Raw genomic sequence first — 17,440 nt, 5'->3', positions numbered from 1 at the left:
CCCGTGAAATATGAAGTAAGGAGCTTTCATAGTATAAAGGTTTGCACACTGTACACACTCCAAGAAACTTCTGTGCAAAATTTCACTGCAATCCAATGAATACGAGAGGAAAAAATTGTGTGCACAAACTTTAAAAATGGGCAAAAACACCAATTTGAGAAAAACGCAATAAAAATTTTTTTGTATGTTAGATGCCACAAGACAAACTCTCCTGCTGCGTAAGTTCCACCCTCGTGGCTCTTGCGAATAGAATCCTCAGTATGGGCTTGCTTCATATGGCTGCTGTGACGGGACTTCGCTTCAGCAGTGAGCTTGGTAGAAATCTTTAATGCTTTTCTGATTACTGTTAAAGCCGAGCCCGACCAGTTGCTTTGCAGAAAGGACTCCCAGTTGTTCCAGCACCTCGACAGCTGATCATGCCTGACACCAAATGAACACATTCAAGCACTGCTTTCATAATGATTGCGAAACTATCTCGGGGGCTTCCACTCCACCGTTCCGGGTAGCAGCCTGCACGGCCGACAGTATCGGTGCGATGTGGCATATATACGGCAGAAACTACTGATGTAGGGCATATTCCCTTTGCACACCTCAGTGCCAGGAGAGGTGCGAAGCCCCTCCACATGTTTACAACCTCTACAACAGCGAGCTCACACTTCCTGTACATAGCACCGCACACGAGTCGGGTCAGCATTTCAACTCTGCAAATAACTATGCTTATGCCACTTCAACTGTTGGCTATTTGGCAATCGTGGCACGCTGCCAGCTTCAACACGCTCAGTCAAAAGCATCACTGATAAAATCAGACGTGCATGACTGTGCAGCGCTGGGAGGCTGCCATTCTGCTGGCATGGGAGCTTTCACTGTCCGCCGTGGTCATGGCACACTTTCACGTGTTTGCGAACCGTAAGCCCATGCGCATCACTTTGCCAAGGTCGCGGGGAGAGGAAGATTAGCACCGTGAGTCGAGATATGCTATCGGGAACCCGAGCCTTCGAGCATCCTCCAGAACAATCTTTTCCTTGTTTTATGCCGCTGGTCGCCGTCGCATGACCTGCCTTCATGCTATGGCTTTCCTCCTCAAACTCTCTTTCGCTATCGCTGGCTTTAATCCTCTGCTGCATTCTGAGCTTGCTCTCTTTCGTCCTTCGATGCGCTCATTCGCTCAGTTACACCAAGGCCGACACCAAGTCGCACCTCACAACACAGGAACGGGTGTCTAAGAGCTACACTAAAAGATATTGTTATGCTCGACTTTTCTTTCTTTCTAGCACTTTTTACAGTCACGGAGCAGCAGTGTGCGCTGTTGATGTCATCATGGAAATTACAAGCACTCATCACCCGACTTGGAGGTGATGCCGAAAAATACAAATTTGAAGCCATCAATGGTAATAGGCGTGGGCAGGAAAGTGGTAAAGATGACTGCACTGCCCTGCACAGTGATTCCCTGCCCAGGGAACCATGTACAGTTAAGCCTGGTTATCATCATCGTCATCGCCATTACCATCAGCCTAAATGCACCCAATGCAGGGCAAAGGCCTCTCCCATGTCTCTCCAATTAACCCTGTCCTTTGCCAGCTGCACCCACCTTATGCCTGCTAACTTCTCAATCTCATCCGCCCACCTAACCTTCTGCCACCCCCTGCTACGCCTGCGTTCTCTTGGAATCAACTCCGTCACCCTTAAGGACCAGCGGTTATCTTGCCTTCGCAGTACATGCCCTGCTCAAGCCAATTTCTTCCTCTTGATTTCGAATAGGATGTCATTAACCCGCGTTACAACGAAACTGAAAAAGTCAGAAGTTTTTTTCTTACATCCAGGCTTTCGTTACATGCAGTTTTCGCGACAAGAGTCGAAAGGACACTGCGAAGCAGAAACCATAAAAAGAAATAAATGTAGGTGAAATCACCTTGAAAATGTTTGCAGAAAACAATGTTACTCAATGTCACAAACGTGGAGAAATGCTTCACGATCCTGACAATAGCGCGACTAAGGCAGCAGCCACTGCCACCTCCACTACAGCTCAAGCAATGCCGCTACGAGTAGGGTGGAAAGGGTGGGAAAGGCACAGGCACCGTGGCCAAGCTAGAAGGGAACGTGTGCAGCTAAGCCACTGCTGTAGACTGACCGTGGAGGCATGTGCTGCTACCCACATGTCCCCTCCCTTTGTCTTCCCCTCACCTTGAGTCGCCGGCGCTCTCTGCCGTCCACACTCCCGACAAGCGAGAGCTAGCGGCGCTGGAATCACACGAACAACCGCGCGGCAACGATGGCCGCGCACCGTTCGTGTTGTGTTATTTTTTTTTTTTTTGCTATGCCCTATTATTTTCACTGCTTTTGAGCATGAACTGTTGTAATTCCACGTGGTATGACGTTCCAAAAGAAAAAGTACTGGAGATGTGCCGACAGCACAGGAGCACAGCACGTTGTGCCAACTGCAACCGGTCATTGAGATCGGTGTTCCTCTCATGTCAGATCGTGCTTTATCGTTACAAAACTTTCGCGTGGTTCTGCGAAATTTCAATTTGCTTAGCACTAGCTAACGGATAGATGGCGCAGCCAGTTCTTTACATCAAGGCCAACCGCCGCAACACCTTTGTTGCATGGAGGTCTCACATACACACGCTTCAATGAAGGCGGCGCTGGGGAATTGAGAAACTTAGTAATATCGAGGAATTCGCTATATGGAGATTTGTAACATCCAGGTTTAAATGAGACAGGAAAATGACCATATATCATTAACTTTGTGAACATACAAGGCAAACAAGGTGCTGATGATCTAGCGACTCTGTTTTGCAGGCTATGCATGCAAGAAACCAGAACAAACCTGCCCCTTTGTAACAATGAATGCAATTGAAAGTACAGCAGAATCTCGATGATACGATCACGGCTAATACGAATTTGTCAAGTTCCTTGGCCAGAGCATTGTATACAATGCGCAAAATTTAAGACGCTCTTAACATTCTCCCAAGCCACTACGGATGATACGAATGCGCAAGCTGCTATCACCAGTCGTGTGGCACACATCGCTAGCAGTGAGCAGCAGCGTGCGGCCAGCACAACACCAATACAGCTGTGTATCACCGATGTTGCGAGTGGTGGCATGCAGTACGCACCACGAGCAGTGAGTGGTAGCGCGGCCGTAAATAAATCCCTTAAGCCATAAATGGATACGAGTGAATGCATTTCCCATGCTTCTGCATGCTGACTTTGTTCATTTTAGATAATATGAATTCCGGACGATACGAACATTTTTTGCGACCCCAATTATACTCGTATCATTGAGATTCTACACTGCATAGCTGCTCACGCAGGCATCTCACAAGAGCTGTGTAGAAGGCAGCCCGTGCAGTGGTCAGCTCCGAAAGCATCTCGGCAGCCTCATCCAGGCAGTCCGCGTTCATGGCACGGATGGCCAGAAACATCTTCGCCTCCTGCTTGAGGGCCCTCATCTCTTGGGGGCCAGTCATGGCACCGCCACCGGATAAGCAGAACAGCCGGCGTGATGTTGCCAATGGGCTGCTGGGGCTGCCAGACTTCTCGAGCATGGAGAGGACAACCTCCCAGTAGCGTGCTCCATGGTCCGCCAGGGCCTTTGATTCCTCCTCCAGGCCTTCGGCACTTCTGGCTGACGACTGTGCACCACAGACAATGAGAAAGTTATAACATAAGGCAGATTCTTTATCTTTTCAGAGCTTCTAAAATGCACCCATCCAAAGATGTAGGTAATACAACGATATCGAAGTTCAATTTTTGTGACACGAGGGTTAACCTGCAAAAATGCTCAAAATGCAGGCAATGCAGTACAGTACAGCCCAACTCGGATGCACAACTCTGATGCACAACTAGGATGCAATAAAGTGAAATTGCGGTCCCATTTCGCCTCCCATAGACAACTCTACATTTTGTTCAGTTATACAGGGTTTGCGTAAAAAGTATCGGGAACGACTTTTTCCTGACGTGTGTGTACGTCGCAATGTGCTCGCACTGCGCATGCGCGGTGGTGGGGGATGTCACCTTAAGGGGGGAGACGGCTCTTGGGGGCAAAAAAAATTGCGAAAAAAATGATTTTTCAAAAATGGAATTTTCGAAATCTGCAGCTGTTTCTCTACCAGCCTGTGAATTTTCTAATCTCCGGAGCCAATATTTCAGCTGTAAAAAGAGTAGAAAACTTGGATCCGAGCTCTCTCTCGGCAGATTTTCGCTCAATAACAGGGCTTTTTCCGCGATATGCTATTATTGTTTCACTGCAGCGATCGGTACCATCTTGGCCTCACTTGGAAGAGCTGCTTTTCGTTTTGAATATCGCGCAGTTGCTCTCTTTTATGCTTATTGGATGAGGGAGAAAATGCCGCCAAAAAGCAGTCGCAACGCGCGATGCTATTCGCTAGTCGGTGCACGTGACTGAAGGCTACTATCTAATTGGATTAAGGGCCTCGTGTCGTCTGCTGGAAGCATCCGTTGAGCGCAAGAGGTAGCCATCTTGTCAAGGTGTGTTCGCTGGTGCGTCTCGCAACAATATCAACGCCGGCGCCAAAGTTTGGCACAACTCACAGATACGGAAAAAAGAGGAAAAAATCGTTCGTTAGCAACCTGAAGAAGAGCGCCACGGTCACCTCGAGCACCACGGACACCGCAAGCGCCATGGATACGCTTCCGCCAGCGGATCTGGAGGTGCCGACCGAGCTAAGCCTAACTGCGGCGCCGGTCATGGAAGCCTCATCGGGCAGCGGTCGTGTTCGTCATGATACACCAATGCTGCAACCTTGTGAGATCGATGAAAAGGGCAAGAAAGCTCAGAAAAAACTTCAGCAGACGGCATCAGCGGCAGCAACAGAGCGCAAGGCAGCACTCTTCAGTGGAATGGGAGACTCTGCAACTGCCCCACTCGGCGACACCTTCTCCATCGTCGGGTTGCGTTTGGTGAACGAGATGCTGGCGTCAGTGAAGTGCGAAGTATGCAATGGCGACGGGACGACTGAAAAATCCGACAGAGAGTACGGCCTCGCCGCCAAACTGAACCTGACATGTGCGAACTGTGGCGACATTTCATCGCGATGGAGTTCGCCACGTGTGGAGACCGACCGGACAGTGAGCCCGTTCGTGGTGAACATCCTTGCCGCGCGCGCGATGCAGTCAACAGGGAACCAGCATCCCGCACTGAATGACATATTTTCACTGATGAATATATCCCACCGCGGTCTGCATTCAAAAACTTGGCAGAAATACGTCAAGAAAAAGTTGACGACCGCGGTGGACCATGCGGCTCAAATTGACTTCCGAATGTGCACGATCAGTTCGAGAAGTTTACACGGAGTTCAATCTGCAGAATATTTTCTGCAGCGCCCACTGAAAAAGCACCATTTTAATCACTCTGGTCAGACAGACTACATCCCAGGAGGCTATTAGGTGTATGCTACTGCCAATTTGTGAATAAATTTGAAGAACTTTGCCATAAACAACACTTCGTTTGTTTTTGTTTTTCTCAAAATGGATATTTTGGACTCATAGCAAATCCTAAACTAACATATCTCGGCGTCTATGGCAGATAGAACCACAATTGTTTTTTTAGCACATAGCCATATGTGTAGACTAGGCAATGTTGGGAGCAGAATTTGTAATTTTGCTCAGAAATTTTTTAATTTGCTCGTTTTTGACTACAAGTTAGGCACTATTTGTACCTTGAGTTTCAATGTCTTTAAAAACTACTTATGATGGTAAAATTAAAAAACTGTTTCCAACATTTCATCCCTTTCTGTTTCTAGAACCTAACCAAGTGCAATTTATGAACTTTTATAATGTGCTTTTTCTCTTAATTATTCTTATTAATGAGAGGGTGTTAAGTGTATCTCAGGAACTAATCAGCGTACCATGAAACCAATAACATTTTTTGGAATCAGCACGAAAAACTAGTCAAGCGCGTTCAATTTCATTAAATTTGGTGCACAAACAAGAATTTTTTCTTTAAGAGCAGTCTCCCCCCTTAAAGACACGCCAAGCGCCAGTCGTCTGCGAGCATTCGTTCAGGCTAGATCGTGTTTTTAGTGGACCCCTGTGGAGTAACTGGGTGACAGCCCAAAATGCAGCGAACGATTGAACAGCGGTACGCCATAAAATTTTGCGTTGGACTGGGGAAATCAGGTACGGAGGCGTTCGGCATGATTCGCAAAGTGTTCAAGGATGAAAGCACATCACAAACTGCAGTTTTTAAGTGGCAAAAGCTCTTCAAAGATGGTCAAGAGTGTGGAAGACGAGCCCCGCACTGGACGACCGCCGACGTAAAGAACCGACAACGTGCAAAGTGTGCATGAAGTGCTGAATTCAGACCCTCGCTTAAGGGGGAACACGGTACAAAACAGCGCAATTTTGGGCCAAATAGTCCATTTTTGGATTATTGTCGTTTTCTACTCCCGGATTAATTAAGGACCTCTCGGCAAAATTTTATTCATGGGCGTGCTCTAGAAACAGAGAAATTCTTGTTTACTGAAAGGTCGGCGGCGCCCGTGCGTCATTTCGGGTTGAGAGAAAAGGCCCACAATCGCCATTCTCAAAGCGCATGTGCGGAGCGTTTATTGTGCCTAGCGAGCAGCGAGTACCGTTGTCGGAAGAGTCGTTTCTTCCTCTTTTCAGCGAGCGCACGCGCATCCGTCGAACGTAGAGCGAAACGTGAGCAAAGTTAAATAAAGCAAACTCGAAAATCTGAGAAAGGCGAGCCCTGATTGACTAGCAAACCAAAACTTGAGCTGTGATTGACGTTTCAAATGTCGTTTCGCGCTATGCGAGGCCCCACTTTGTCCGACCATGCTTGATCACATCCGGAGCTGAATCTTGTCTCTCTGATCCTCTGGTTTCTTCCCACATACATTTTTGTTGGAAGAATGCCAGCGACGCAGTTCGCGTCACGGATCAGCTTCAGTAAACGAAGCCGAAAGCGAGAGGCCGGTCCAGCAAAGGCTGACTGGGAGCACTCGAACGACCGCTATCGCCTATCTCCGTTCCATCGCCGGCGACTGAAGCAGCTACCTCAAGCCTCGAGGACGAGGATATCCTGACTGCATTTGAAAGGAAGGCTCCATCGAGAATGCAACGACCATAACGGCTCAACTGAATGTGCGACTGCCGATGTTAGCGGTGGGCCTCAAGTGCTGACTGGCTACTGTTTTGTCGATGTAGCAGCGGTAAGAACAGTGATCGGCACACTGTTGTGTCCCACATGCCGCGAGCAGTCGCTTGATTTAGCAGAAAACGGTACAGGTGTGAACCTCTAGTTTCTTGTTTTGTGCAGTGGGTGAGGAAACATTGCCCGAGTCCCGCATTCTCCCATCGTGGGATCGAGCCATCAGCTGGCGCTGCCCATACGTCTCTCACTGGCTGCTTGGAACTGCGGACAACTCCATAAAGCTGAAGAATTTGTTTGCGAGCATGAATAGTCCGCTGCCAATGCATCTAAGACCAACCAGCTGCTGGGAGAAAAGATACACGGCACCGCAACGGACGCTGCGTGCACCACCATACACGATGCCGTGCAGGCCGTTAGAAAAAAAAAACGAACCCCAAGAGGATGAGTTGCTTGATGTTTGGAACCTGGCTCGTGCCCCTGTACAACAGGCTGGCCAAAGCTGACCTACTTACGCACTGCTCGCGCATGCAGACTCAGAATGCCAACGAGTTGTTCAACTCGTTGGTGAGGAAGCGATGTCCGAAGACGGAGATTACGTCTCTCAGAACTGTCGAGACCGCTGCAGCACTAGCTGTTCTACACTTCAATGAAGGACCAAAGGGGCTCAAAAGAGTCTTAGACAAGTTGGACATTTCCTGTATCACACACATTACCAAGGTCATCGAGGAAAACACCAAACTGTGTGTGGTGCGGGTGCAAGCAAGAGCACTTCAGAGCTCAAAGGCGGCCAGAAAAAAGCGCAAACTTGAAGCCACTGCTGCTGGGCAGCACAGAGTTGAAGAGGGTCCTACATATGCTGCTGGGAAGGTTTTCCTGAACATTGGAGTTCTGGAAATAGAGTGGAGTGATTTTCTACCTTTGAATCCGCATTTTTCTCAGTTCCTGATTTTTTTTAGTAAACTGTCATCTTAGTAAAACTATCGTTCCAGTATCACTTGATAATATCAATATTGTAGCAGGCTTTCTGAAATTTTTGTGAGGAACACAACAGTGCGCTCAATTTGCCTATTTTTTCCTTCTTTTATGCCAAAAAAAAACTAGTTTGAAAGAAGTGGCGGAGATGAAAAAGCAATGTCATTCATTATACGGCAGCATTCTTTTGAAATATAGCAAAACTAAGCGAAATAATTTTAGTTGTGTACTCTGAAAATTCCTAAAGCCACGTAACAGAAAAAATTTGTAAGATAACACTTATTTTCCAAACAATATTTTTCCTAAACAAGCACAGTCATCCTTGTCATAGAGGTTGCATAACTTGCTTCATACTTATTCCAGAGTAATGAAATTCGGCACATATGGTACAAGCAGTGATATAAACCAGCCCTGCAAGTTTCAATTAAATCAAGCAAGAGGTTCAAAATTTCACTCTTTAGGGTAGTGATGGGGGGACGCGGCCCTTGAAAACCGAAAAATCGTGAAAAAGTCGATTTTTGGAAAAAAGAATATTCTGACAGTTTGTGTCATAAACTACCTGTTCTGCAAATATCAACGCCTAATTCGTCGTGAAAGTACTTCAAATTAAATATCGAACAAGCCGCGGCAGCCGCTGAGCTGCGAGAAAGCGCCGAAAATACCCCAACTTCGAGCACATGCCGTTTCTCACCCAACGAACCAAGCGCCGTTATCTTGGTCTTGTTTTGTTCATGAATTCTCGCTCTTTTTTTTGCCTCCTCCGACGACTGCGGCGGCAGCATGGTGGAAGCGTGGCTCGCTCGTTATTGTGGCCCTCAAAGCGCCTTTCGAGCTTCCCGCGTTTGAAATGCGAGGCTGCGATTGGGCGAAGGGCGCGCTCCTCGAGAACGCAGGGGATCGCGCGGCCACTATTGGCTGCTGCATGCGCTGACGAGGCGGTAACCTTTCGGCGGCGGCCGGCGCATCGTCTGCACTGGCCGCCATGGCTCTTTCCTTTTCTCGTTGTTGGCGGTCTTTGTGGTTTGTGCGCTCTCTTCATGTTTCGCCAGGTTTGTGGTCGCTGTTGTCACCGTCTTTACGATACCTCGCCGTGCCGTCCGAACAGTTTCCTGCAGACTGTTGCGCGTTCAGTCACGATGCGTCCAACACAGCGAAAGACGCTACACGCGTTCGGTGCGCGGAAGCGTGCTATGAAGTTGGTTCGTGCGGCGAAGCATGCCACCAACAGCCACTGTGTCGATGCTTCCAGCCGCATAGCTTCTGCTACATCGCTACCAGACAGTGATTGCGTCACCGCTTTCAGCGATGTACCAGCAGCAAGAAAGTGTTGCTTCGGGCACGCCTTGTGTACCGAACTCTTCAACCTCGGCGATTGCGGCCTCCAGCTCCGGTCTGGAATCTACCCCGAAGCGTGACAACGCGTCACGCGCCGTTCACTTGGAAACGCATTTCCTGACGCGCGAGGAGATCGAGGCGGCTGATGCACAACGTGCTGTTCAAGGAAGACTCGGCGCCATGCCAGCGTCACAACGGAAGTTTGAAGCAATGACGCCCGATCCCAGATCTGCCACCGCTACAAGTGAAGGTGTGAAATTTTGCCTTGTGCAAATGGATACCCTAAGCGACCTGCTCTCTAGCACCTTGTGCAAGCATTGCCTTGCGCCCTGGTTGACCGTTCAAGAAGGCACCCAGCTTGGACTGGCAACAAAGCTTGAACTGATGTGCCCACATTGTGGGATGGTTGCAAGCTCGTGGAACTCCCAACGCCAGAATGAAGCAATGGCCTTTGAAGTGAACATACGAGCCGTTATGGCAATGAAGCAGATTGGCAAGGGCCAGACAGCTCTCAACGACTTCTGGGCAACGATGAATGCATCTCACAGAGGGCTTCATCGTAGCACATTCTAGAAGCACCTGAAGAAGACATTCAGGGACAGAGAGATCCAGTGCATGGACAAGTTCTACGCCGAATCAGGTGCTGCAGTGAAGGAGGTCTACAAGGAGATGGACACAAGCTTTTGCAGAGACATCACTTTAGCATATGATGGAACTTGGCATAAGCGTGGCCACACATCCCACATTGGAGTTGGGGCGGTGATTGAGTACCATACAGGCCTCATCATGGATGCTGTGGTTTTGTCTAACCAGTGCCTTGGTTGTCAAGTAGGACCAAAACCTGGAGATGCAGATTACTCAAGCTGGCATAAGCGTCATGTTTTCCAGAAAAACACTGATGCTAAATCCGGCAGGATGGAAGTAGAAGCAGCTTTGATTCTTTTCAACCGTTCAGTCTCAAAGCACATCCTGCGTTACACAACGCTTGTATCTGATGGAGACAGCGCCACCTTCTCAGCCCTTGTGGAAGAGAATGTCTACGGACTAGTCCCCATTGTTAAAGAAGAGTGCCTCAACCACGTCCAAAAGAGGATGGGCACGGCACTGCGGAACCTTGTGCAAAAAAGTGAAAAGTCACTGGGAGGGAAGGGCAGGCTGACAAAGGCTCTCATTGATAAACTGACAGACTATTATGGCTGGGCCCTGAGAAACAACTCCAACGATGTGGCTGCAATGCAGCGTGCAGTGATGGCATCGTACTACCATGTCACATCAACTGAAGAGGAGCCTCGCCATGACTTCTGCCCAGAGGGTGCCAACTCGTGGTGCCGTCATAAGGTTGCAGAGGCAAGTGATTCACCACAGCCAAAGCACAAGTACAGCCTTCCAGGCTACGTCGCTGAGGCTATGCTGCCTGTTTACCAGCGCCTCTCTCAGGCTTCTTTTCTGCAACGCTGCCTGGGTGCAAAGACGCTAAATGCGTCCGAATCTTTCCACTCTGTCCTATGGTCCCTGATGCCAAAGGAGCAGCACGCGTCTTAGATTGCTGTGCAGACAGCACTGCATGAAGCAGTGCTGAGATATAATGCTGGTTGTCAAAGGGCCACCAAAGAAATCTCTGTGTCAGTGGGGCTCACACCTGGCCACCTAGCCATCCAGTGAGCTGCAGAAAAAGATTCCCTGCGCATGGACAAGGCCGAGAAAAGGAATCGGGTGAAGAATGAGAGGCGGCAAAGGAAAAAAGTGCGCAGGGACACCACCAGCTATTCTGCAGGGTCATTTTAGACCTAGGAATAGGTTTGAAACTTTCTTGAGGGCCATGTTTAGAAATGACTTTTTGCCTGGCGTGGCTGCTCATTCTGGCTGCTGCTCGGGAACTGCTTATCGGATTTCCATGGGTTTTTTTTTATTCCGTACCTGAATAAATTTCTGAGGGCAAGACACGCCCGCTTTTTCAAGTTATTGTATCTGAAATTTGTCATAAGCAATTAAAATTTGCCTAATGAAGGTCTAATTGGCAACACTAAATTCAGTGCTGTGCTTAACTTTTCGAGCAAGGAAATTTAGAAAAAGGGCTCTGTCTTGCCCTGGGGCACCTATCCAGGAATGACCACAATGAATTTCACAGTGCCAACACTATTTTCAAATTCTCCAGGCCTGGAATAAGCGACCTATGTGAACCACATTGATATACTCCTGTAACATGAGAACCGGTGCCCACAGCTCCATGAAACTTGGTAGTTCTTCAAATGGTTATGCTGTGAGCCTACCCTGAAAATTTCATTCAGATATATCAAGAAACAAAAAAGTTGGTGTTCAAGGGTAGCCTCCCCCCATAAGGGGGGACACGGGTCTTTGGGACCAAAAAATGACCAAAAAGTCGAATTTTTGAAAATGGCATTTTCGGAATCTACAACTATTAATCTCCAGTTTCACAAATTTTTGTCTCCCAGAAATCAATATTTTTGCCGTATTACGAAATGTAAATCACCGCGTCACCTGATTTTGTGCATGAGCAGACGATAAAAACGGTGCATTTTCTACTCCCTGGAACGCTCGTCTCAGCGCGCCGATCGCAGCCATCTTGGTCTCGTTTGAAAGAAGACTCTCTACGCTTCAATTTCCCGCCGCTTGTGCTTGCATGCCCTGAATGGCCGCGGAGAAAAAGAAGCACAAACAACAAAGAAAGCGCGACGTCCGATTCGCTGATATGAGCACGTGACTGAAACGAGCCCTCCCATTGGCGGATTCTCGCATGCTTCGTCTGCTAGGCTTGCTGCTGGTCGCTGGCAGACGCGTCCCCGGCGCCATTTTGTTGAAAGAAGCGAGACCGACGCACAACGATGTCGCCGATTAAATTCCACTCGCGGCACAAGTTCGGTCAGAGGAAAAGAAATAAGCGAGTCAACAACCTTCCTTCACGTCCTGCATCATCGGAAAGCACCGATAATGCGCAAGAGCCAGCGGCCGGTGAAGCGGCGTCAGCGGACGTCGAAGTAAGCCTAACGAGCTCGGCGACAGCTACGCACAGCGGCCGCATACGCTGCGACACCAGGATGCTACAGCGTTCGGAATTGCTCGAAATTGAAGCGAAAGCTAAAGAAAAGCTACAAGCTCTCGATTCGACTTCAGCAACGCAGAGGAAACAGGATTTCATCGGCAACTGCGACGATCGCCCGCTTCGAGACGCCAACGGCAGTGTACACGATACTGCGTTCACTGTTGTGAATCTGGAATCTTTCACCGAACTGCTGAGTGCCGTCAAGTGCAAGGTGTGTGGCGGAAACGTGGACGTTTCTAAAGGTGATCGTGAATACGGTTTAGCCGTGAGGCTCGCTCTCTTGTGCGTGAACTGCGGCGAGATTTCATCTGCGTGGAGTTCGCCGCGCGCTCAAGGGAGCCAAAAAATAAGTCCATTTACTGTTAATATTCTTGCTGCACGGGCAATGCAAAGTACGGGAAATCGGCAAACCGCACTGAACGATGTCTTTGCAGTAATGAATATCTCCCATAGAGGGCTTCACAGTAAAACCTGGCAAGGTTACATGAAAAACAAGCTGACGCCCGCGACAACACGCGCAGCCGAAAAAGTGATGATGGACAGCGCCCGTTCCGTTTGCGAGCTCTACACAGAGTTGCACTTGGACAACCCTGGAAATATCGCTGTCTCGTTCGACGGTTCGTGGATGACCCGGGGTCATTCATCGCACATCGGTGTGGCCGCAGTGATTGAGCTGTTCACTGGACTTGTACTAGACTATGTTGTGTTCAGCAACTTCTGTGCGGGGTGCAAGCGCGGGCCTACGGAAAGTGACCCATCGTATGAGGCATGGAAGAGCAGCCACAGGTGTCAGAAAAACACGGAAAAAAAATCTGGCGAGATGGAAGTGCAGGCTGCACTTGTCATGTTTCAAAGGTCATTAGAGAAACATGGCCTTCGATACACGACAGTTTTGTGTGATGGAGATAGCCGCACATTTCTGGCACTGCAGGAGGCTGATGTGTATGGTTTTATAAAAGTGCAGAAAGAGGACTGCACAAGCCATGTGCAAAAGCGCATGGGCACGGCCCTGCGCAATGTGATTGCTAAGCACAAAGGCGAGGGAACAGAGAGCCTCAGTGGCAAAGGCAAGCTCACGGGCGACCTTGTGAACAAGTTGACTGCATACTACAGCTGGGCTCTGAAGTCTCACACCGGAGATGTCGAAGCAATGCAGCAGGCAGTGATGGCCACGTATCACCACGTTACATCAAATGATAATGTGTCAAATCACAGCCTGTGCCCAATGGGCCCAAGCTCATGGTGCCGCCAAAATGCTGCCGCAGCAAAGGGAGAGCCCACTCCGAAGCACAGATATAGCTTGCCATTGCATGTGTGCAAGGCACTATTGCCAATATATCAGCGCTTGGCAGACCGAAAGCTGCTGGAGCGTTGCCAGCGAGGAAAAACTCAAAACAGCAACGAGAGTTTGCACTCGCTAATATGGTCACTGGCACCAAAGGAGCGCCATGCATCATTATTTGCGGTTCAAGCCGCTGTTGCAGAGGCTGTTGTCCGTTTCAATGCAGGCAGTCTTCAAGCGTCTTCCCAAATACTCAGCGAGCTGGACATTAACCTTGGCCTAAGTAACAGGAAGAGGATGGCTGAGAAGGATAGGCGACGAACAACCGAGTCTATGCGCAAACGGGCCTCTTCTGCAAGTGTGCAACGGGCACTGCAAAAGCGGCACTCTACCCACAAGCAGCAGTCAGACTACATGCCTGGTGCTTATTAGCCCCCAGGAAATATAAATATGCAGATATCATCATGAATATTCAATAAATTGTGGCCCATTTTGGTTTTTCTCATTTTTCTCAATTTGCAAATTCTTGCCACCCGGCTGTTTTGGGACAATGATATCTCTGCATCTGGAGCAGATAGAGATGTAATTTTTTTTGCTAAAGGAAGCTTAAGGTGCAGGGGTTGCAATGTTCAAGACAGAATTCCCCTATCAGGCTTCAAAAATTAATGATTTTGCAAACTTTTGAATGCTTGACAAGCACATTTTGAACGTTGATGTTCAAAGTCTCATTAAATTACACACATGGATAAAATGGAAAAACTGCCTTGAACATTGCATTCTCTATTCATTAGGCTATGTAGCCATGTTTAAAAAATTAATTTTTGCCAAGCCATTTTCATTGTAGTGAGGTTCTAATTAATGACTAATTAATGTGATGTAACTTGGGTAATAACTAGCTTGAAGACTGCCTGCATTGAAACGGACAACAGCCTCTGCAACAGCGGCTTGAACTGCAAATAATGATGCATGGCGCTCCTTTGGTGCCAGTGACCATATCAGCGAGTGCAAACTCTCGTTGCTGCTTTGAGTTTTTCCTCGCTGGCAACGCTCCAGCAGCTTTCGGTCTGCCAAGCGCTGATATATTGGCAATAGTGCCTTGCACACATGCAATGGCAAGCTATATCTGTGCTTCGGAGTGGGCTCTCCCTTTGCTGCGGCAGCATTTTGGCGGCACCATGAGCTTGGGCCCATTGGGCACAGGCTGTGATTTGACACATTATCATTTGATGTAACGTGGTGATACGTGGCCATCACTGCCTGCTGCATTGCTTCGACATCTCCGGTGTGAGACTTCAGAGCCCAGCTGTAGTATGCAGTCAACTTGTTCACAAGGTCGCCCGTGAGCTTGCCTTTGCCACTGAGGCTCTCTGTTCCCTCGCCTTTGTGCTTAGCAATCACATTGCGCAGGGCCGTGCCCATGCGCTTTTGCACATGGTTTGTGCAGTCCTCTTTCTGCACTTTTATAAAACCATACACATAGGCCTCCTGCAGTGCCAGAAATGTGCGGCTATCTCCATCACACAAAACTGTCGTGTATCGAAGGCCATGTTTCTCTAATGACCTTTGAAACATGACAAGTGCAGCCTGCACTTCCATCTCGCCAGATTTTTTTTCCGTGTTTTTCTGACACCTGTGGCTGCTCTTCCATGCCTCATACGATGGGTCACTTTCCGTAGGCCCGCGCTTGCACCCCGCACAGAAGTTGCTGAACACAACATAGTCTAGTACAAGTCCAGTGAACAGCTCAATCACTGCGGCCACACCGATGTGCGATGAATGACCCCGGGTCATCCACGAACCGTCGAACGAAACAGCGATATTTCCAGGGTTGTCCAAGTGCAACTCTGTGTACAGCTCGCGAACGGAACGGGCGCTGTCCATCATCACTTTTTCGGCTGCGCGTGTTGTCGCGGGCGTCAGCTTGTTTTTCATGTAACCTTGCCAGGTTTTACTGTGAAGCCCTCTATGGGAGATATTCATTACTGCAAAGACATCGTTCAGTGTGGTTTGCCGATTTCCCGTACTTTGCATTGCCCGTGCAGCAAGAATATTAACAGTAAATGGACTTATTTTTTGGCTCCCTTGAGCGCGCGGCGAACTCCACGCAGATGAAATCTCGCCGCAGTTCACGCACAAGAGAGCGAGCCTCACGGCTAAACCGTATTCACGATCACCTTTAGAAACGACCACGTTTCCGCCACACACCTTGCACTTGACGGCACTCAGCAGTTCGGTGAAAGATTCCAGATTCACAACAGTGAACGCAGTATCGTGTACACTGCCGTTGGCGTCTCGAAGCGGGCGATCGTCGCAGTTGCCGATGAAATCCTGTTTCCTCTGCGTTGCTGAAGTCGAATCGAGAGCTTGTAGCTTTTCTTTAGCTTTCGCTTCGATTTCGAGCAATTCCGAACGCTGTAGCATCCTGGTGTCGCAGCGTATGCGGCCGCTGTGCGTAGCTGTCGCCGAGCTCGTTAGGCTTACTTCGACGTCCGCTGACGCCGCTTCACCGGCCGCTGGCTCTTGCGCATTATCGGTGCTTTCCGATGATGCAGGACGTGAAGGAAGGTTGTTGACTCGCTTATTTCTTTTCCTCTGACCGAACTTGTGCCGCGAGTGGAATTTAATCGGCGACATCGTTGTGCGTCGGTCTCGCTTCTTTCAACAAAATGGCGCCGGGGACGCGTCTGCCAGCGACCACCAGCAAGCCTAGCAGACGAAGCATGCGAGAATCCGCCAATGGGTGGGCTCGTTTCAGTCACGTGCTCATATCAGCGAATCGGACCTCGCGCTTTTTTTGTTGTTTGTGCTTCTTTTTCTCCGCTGCCATTCAGGGCATGCAAGCACAAGCGGCGGGAAATTGAAGCGTAGAGAGTCTTCTTTCAAACGAGACCAAGATGGCTGCGATCGGCGCGCTGAGACGAGCGTTCCGCGGAGTAGAAAATGCACCGTTTTTATCGTCTGCTCATGCACAAAATCGGGTGACGCGGTGATTTACATTTCGTAATACGGCAAAAATACTGATTTCTGGGAGACAAAAATTTGTGAAACTGGAGATTAATAGTTGTAGATTCCGAAAATGCCATTTTCGAAAATTCGACTTTTTGGTCATTTTTTGGTCCCAAAGACCCGTGTCCCCCCTTAAGTGTGCAAATGGTCCCAGATGATATTGGCATTGATAAGATGACAGTGCACAGCATTTGATGATGATGATGATGGTGGTGGTGGATTTTTTATGGCGCAAGGGCATCTATGGCCAAAGAGCGTCATGGTACAAGGTATTTTCAAATTCTGAAGGTGGGGTCGAAGACCCATTTCCCAAGCATTTCACCGTAAATAAGCCGAGCACCAGATCAGGGGAAAGCTTGTACCCACTGTATCACCGGTGGGTACCCAGCGGCGCCGGGGATCGAACCCCGCACCTCCTCCCGCATGCGAGGCGGATGCTCAAGTACTTCGCCACCGCTGCGGTATAGTGCACAGCATTTATCACTAAAAATTTGGCGATGCGAAAGATCTGCGCTAAACTCGTCTCGAAGATCTTGATGGAGAGCAAAACCACAGGCAAGTGTCTGCTTGCAAAGACCTTCTGCAATGCATTGAAGAAGACCTTGGCTTTTTGGACAACATTATCATGAGAGACGAAGCTTGGATATTCAAATTCCACCCGGAA

At 48.9% G+C, this 17,440-nt stretch overlaps 1 protein-coding gene and 1 pseudogene across 1 annotated transcript in view; one reads left to right on the top strand and one right to left on the bottom strand.

Moving 5' to 3' along the window:
* LOC144125497 (E3 SUMO-protein ligase RanBP2-like) overlaps positions 1 to 17,440 on the bottom strand; it is a 149,547-nt gene that overhangs the window by 97,979 nt on the left and 34,128 nt on the right. Inside the window, exon 17 of the mRNA XM_077658938.1 lies at positions 3,324 to 3,635. Within this exon, the coding sequence (XP_077515064.1) occupies positions 3,324 to 3,635 (312 nt within the window). The remainder of the gene's footprint in view (positions 1 to 3,323; positions 3,636 to 17,440) is intronic.
* On the top strand, positions 9,229 to 11,212 carry LOC144125498 (uncharacterized; annotated as a pseudogene).

The sequence above is a fragment of the Amblyomma americanum genome, chromosome 3, assembly GCF_052857255.1.
Source record: "Amblyomma americanum isolate KBUSLIRL-KWMA chromosome 3, ASM5285725v1, whole genome shotgun sequence".
NCBI lineage: Eukaryota > Metazoa > Arthropoda > Arachnida > Ixodida > Ixodidae > Amblyomma > Amblyomma americanum.
This window is presented reverse-complemented; position numbering and strand designations above follow the sequence as displayed.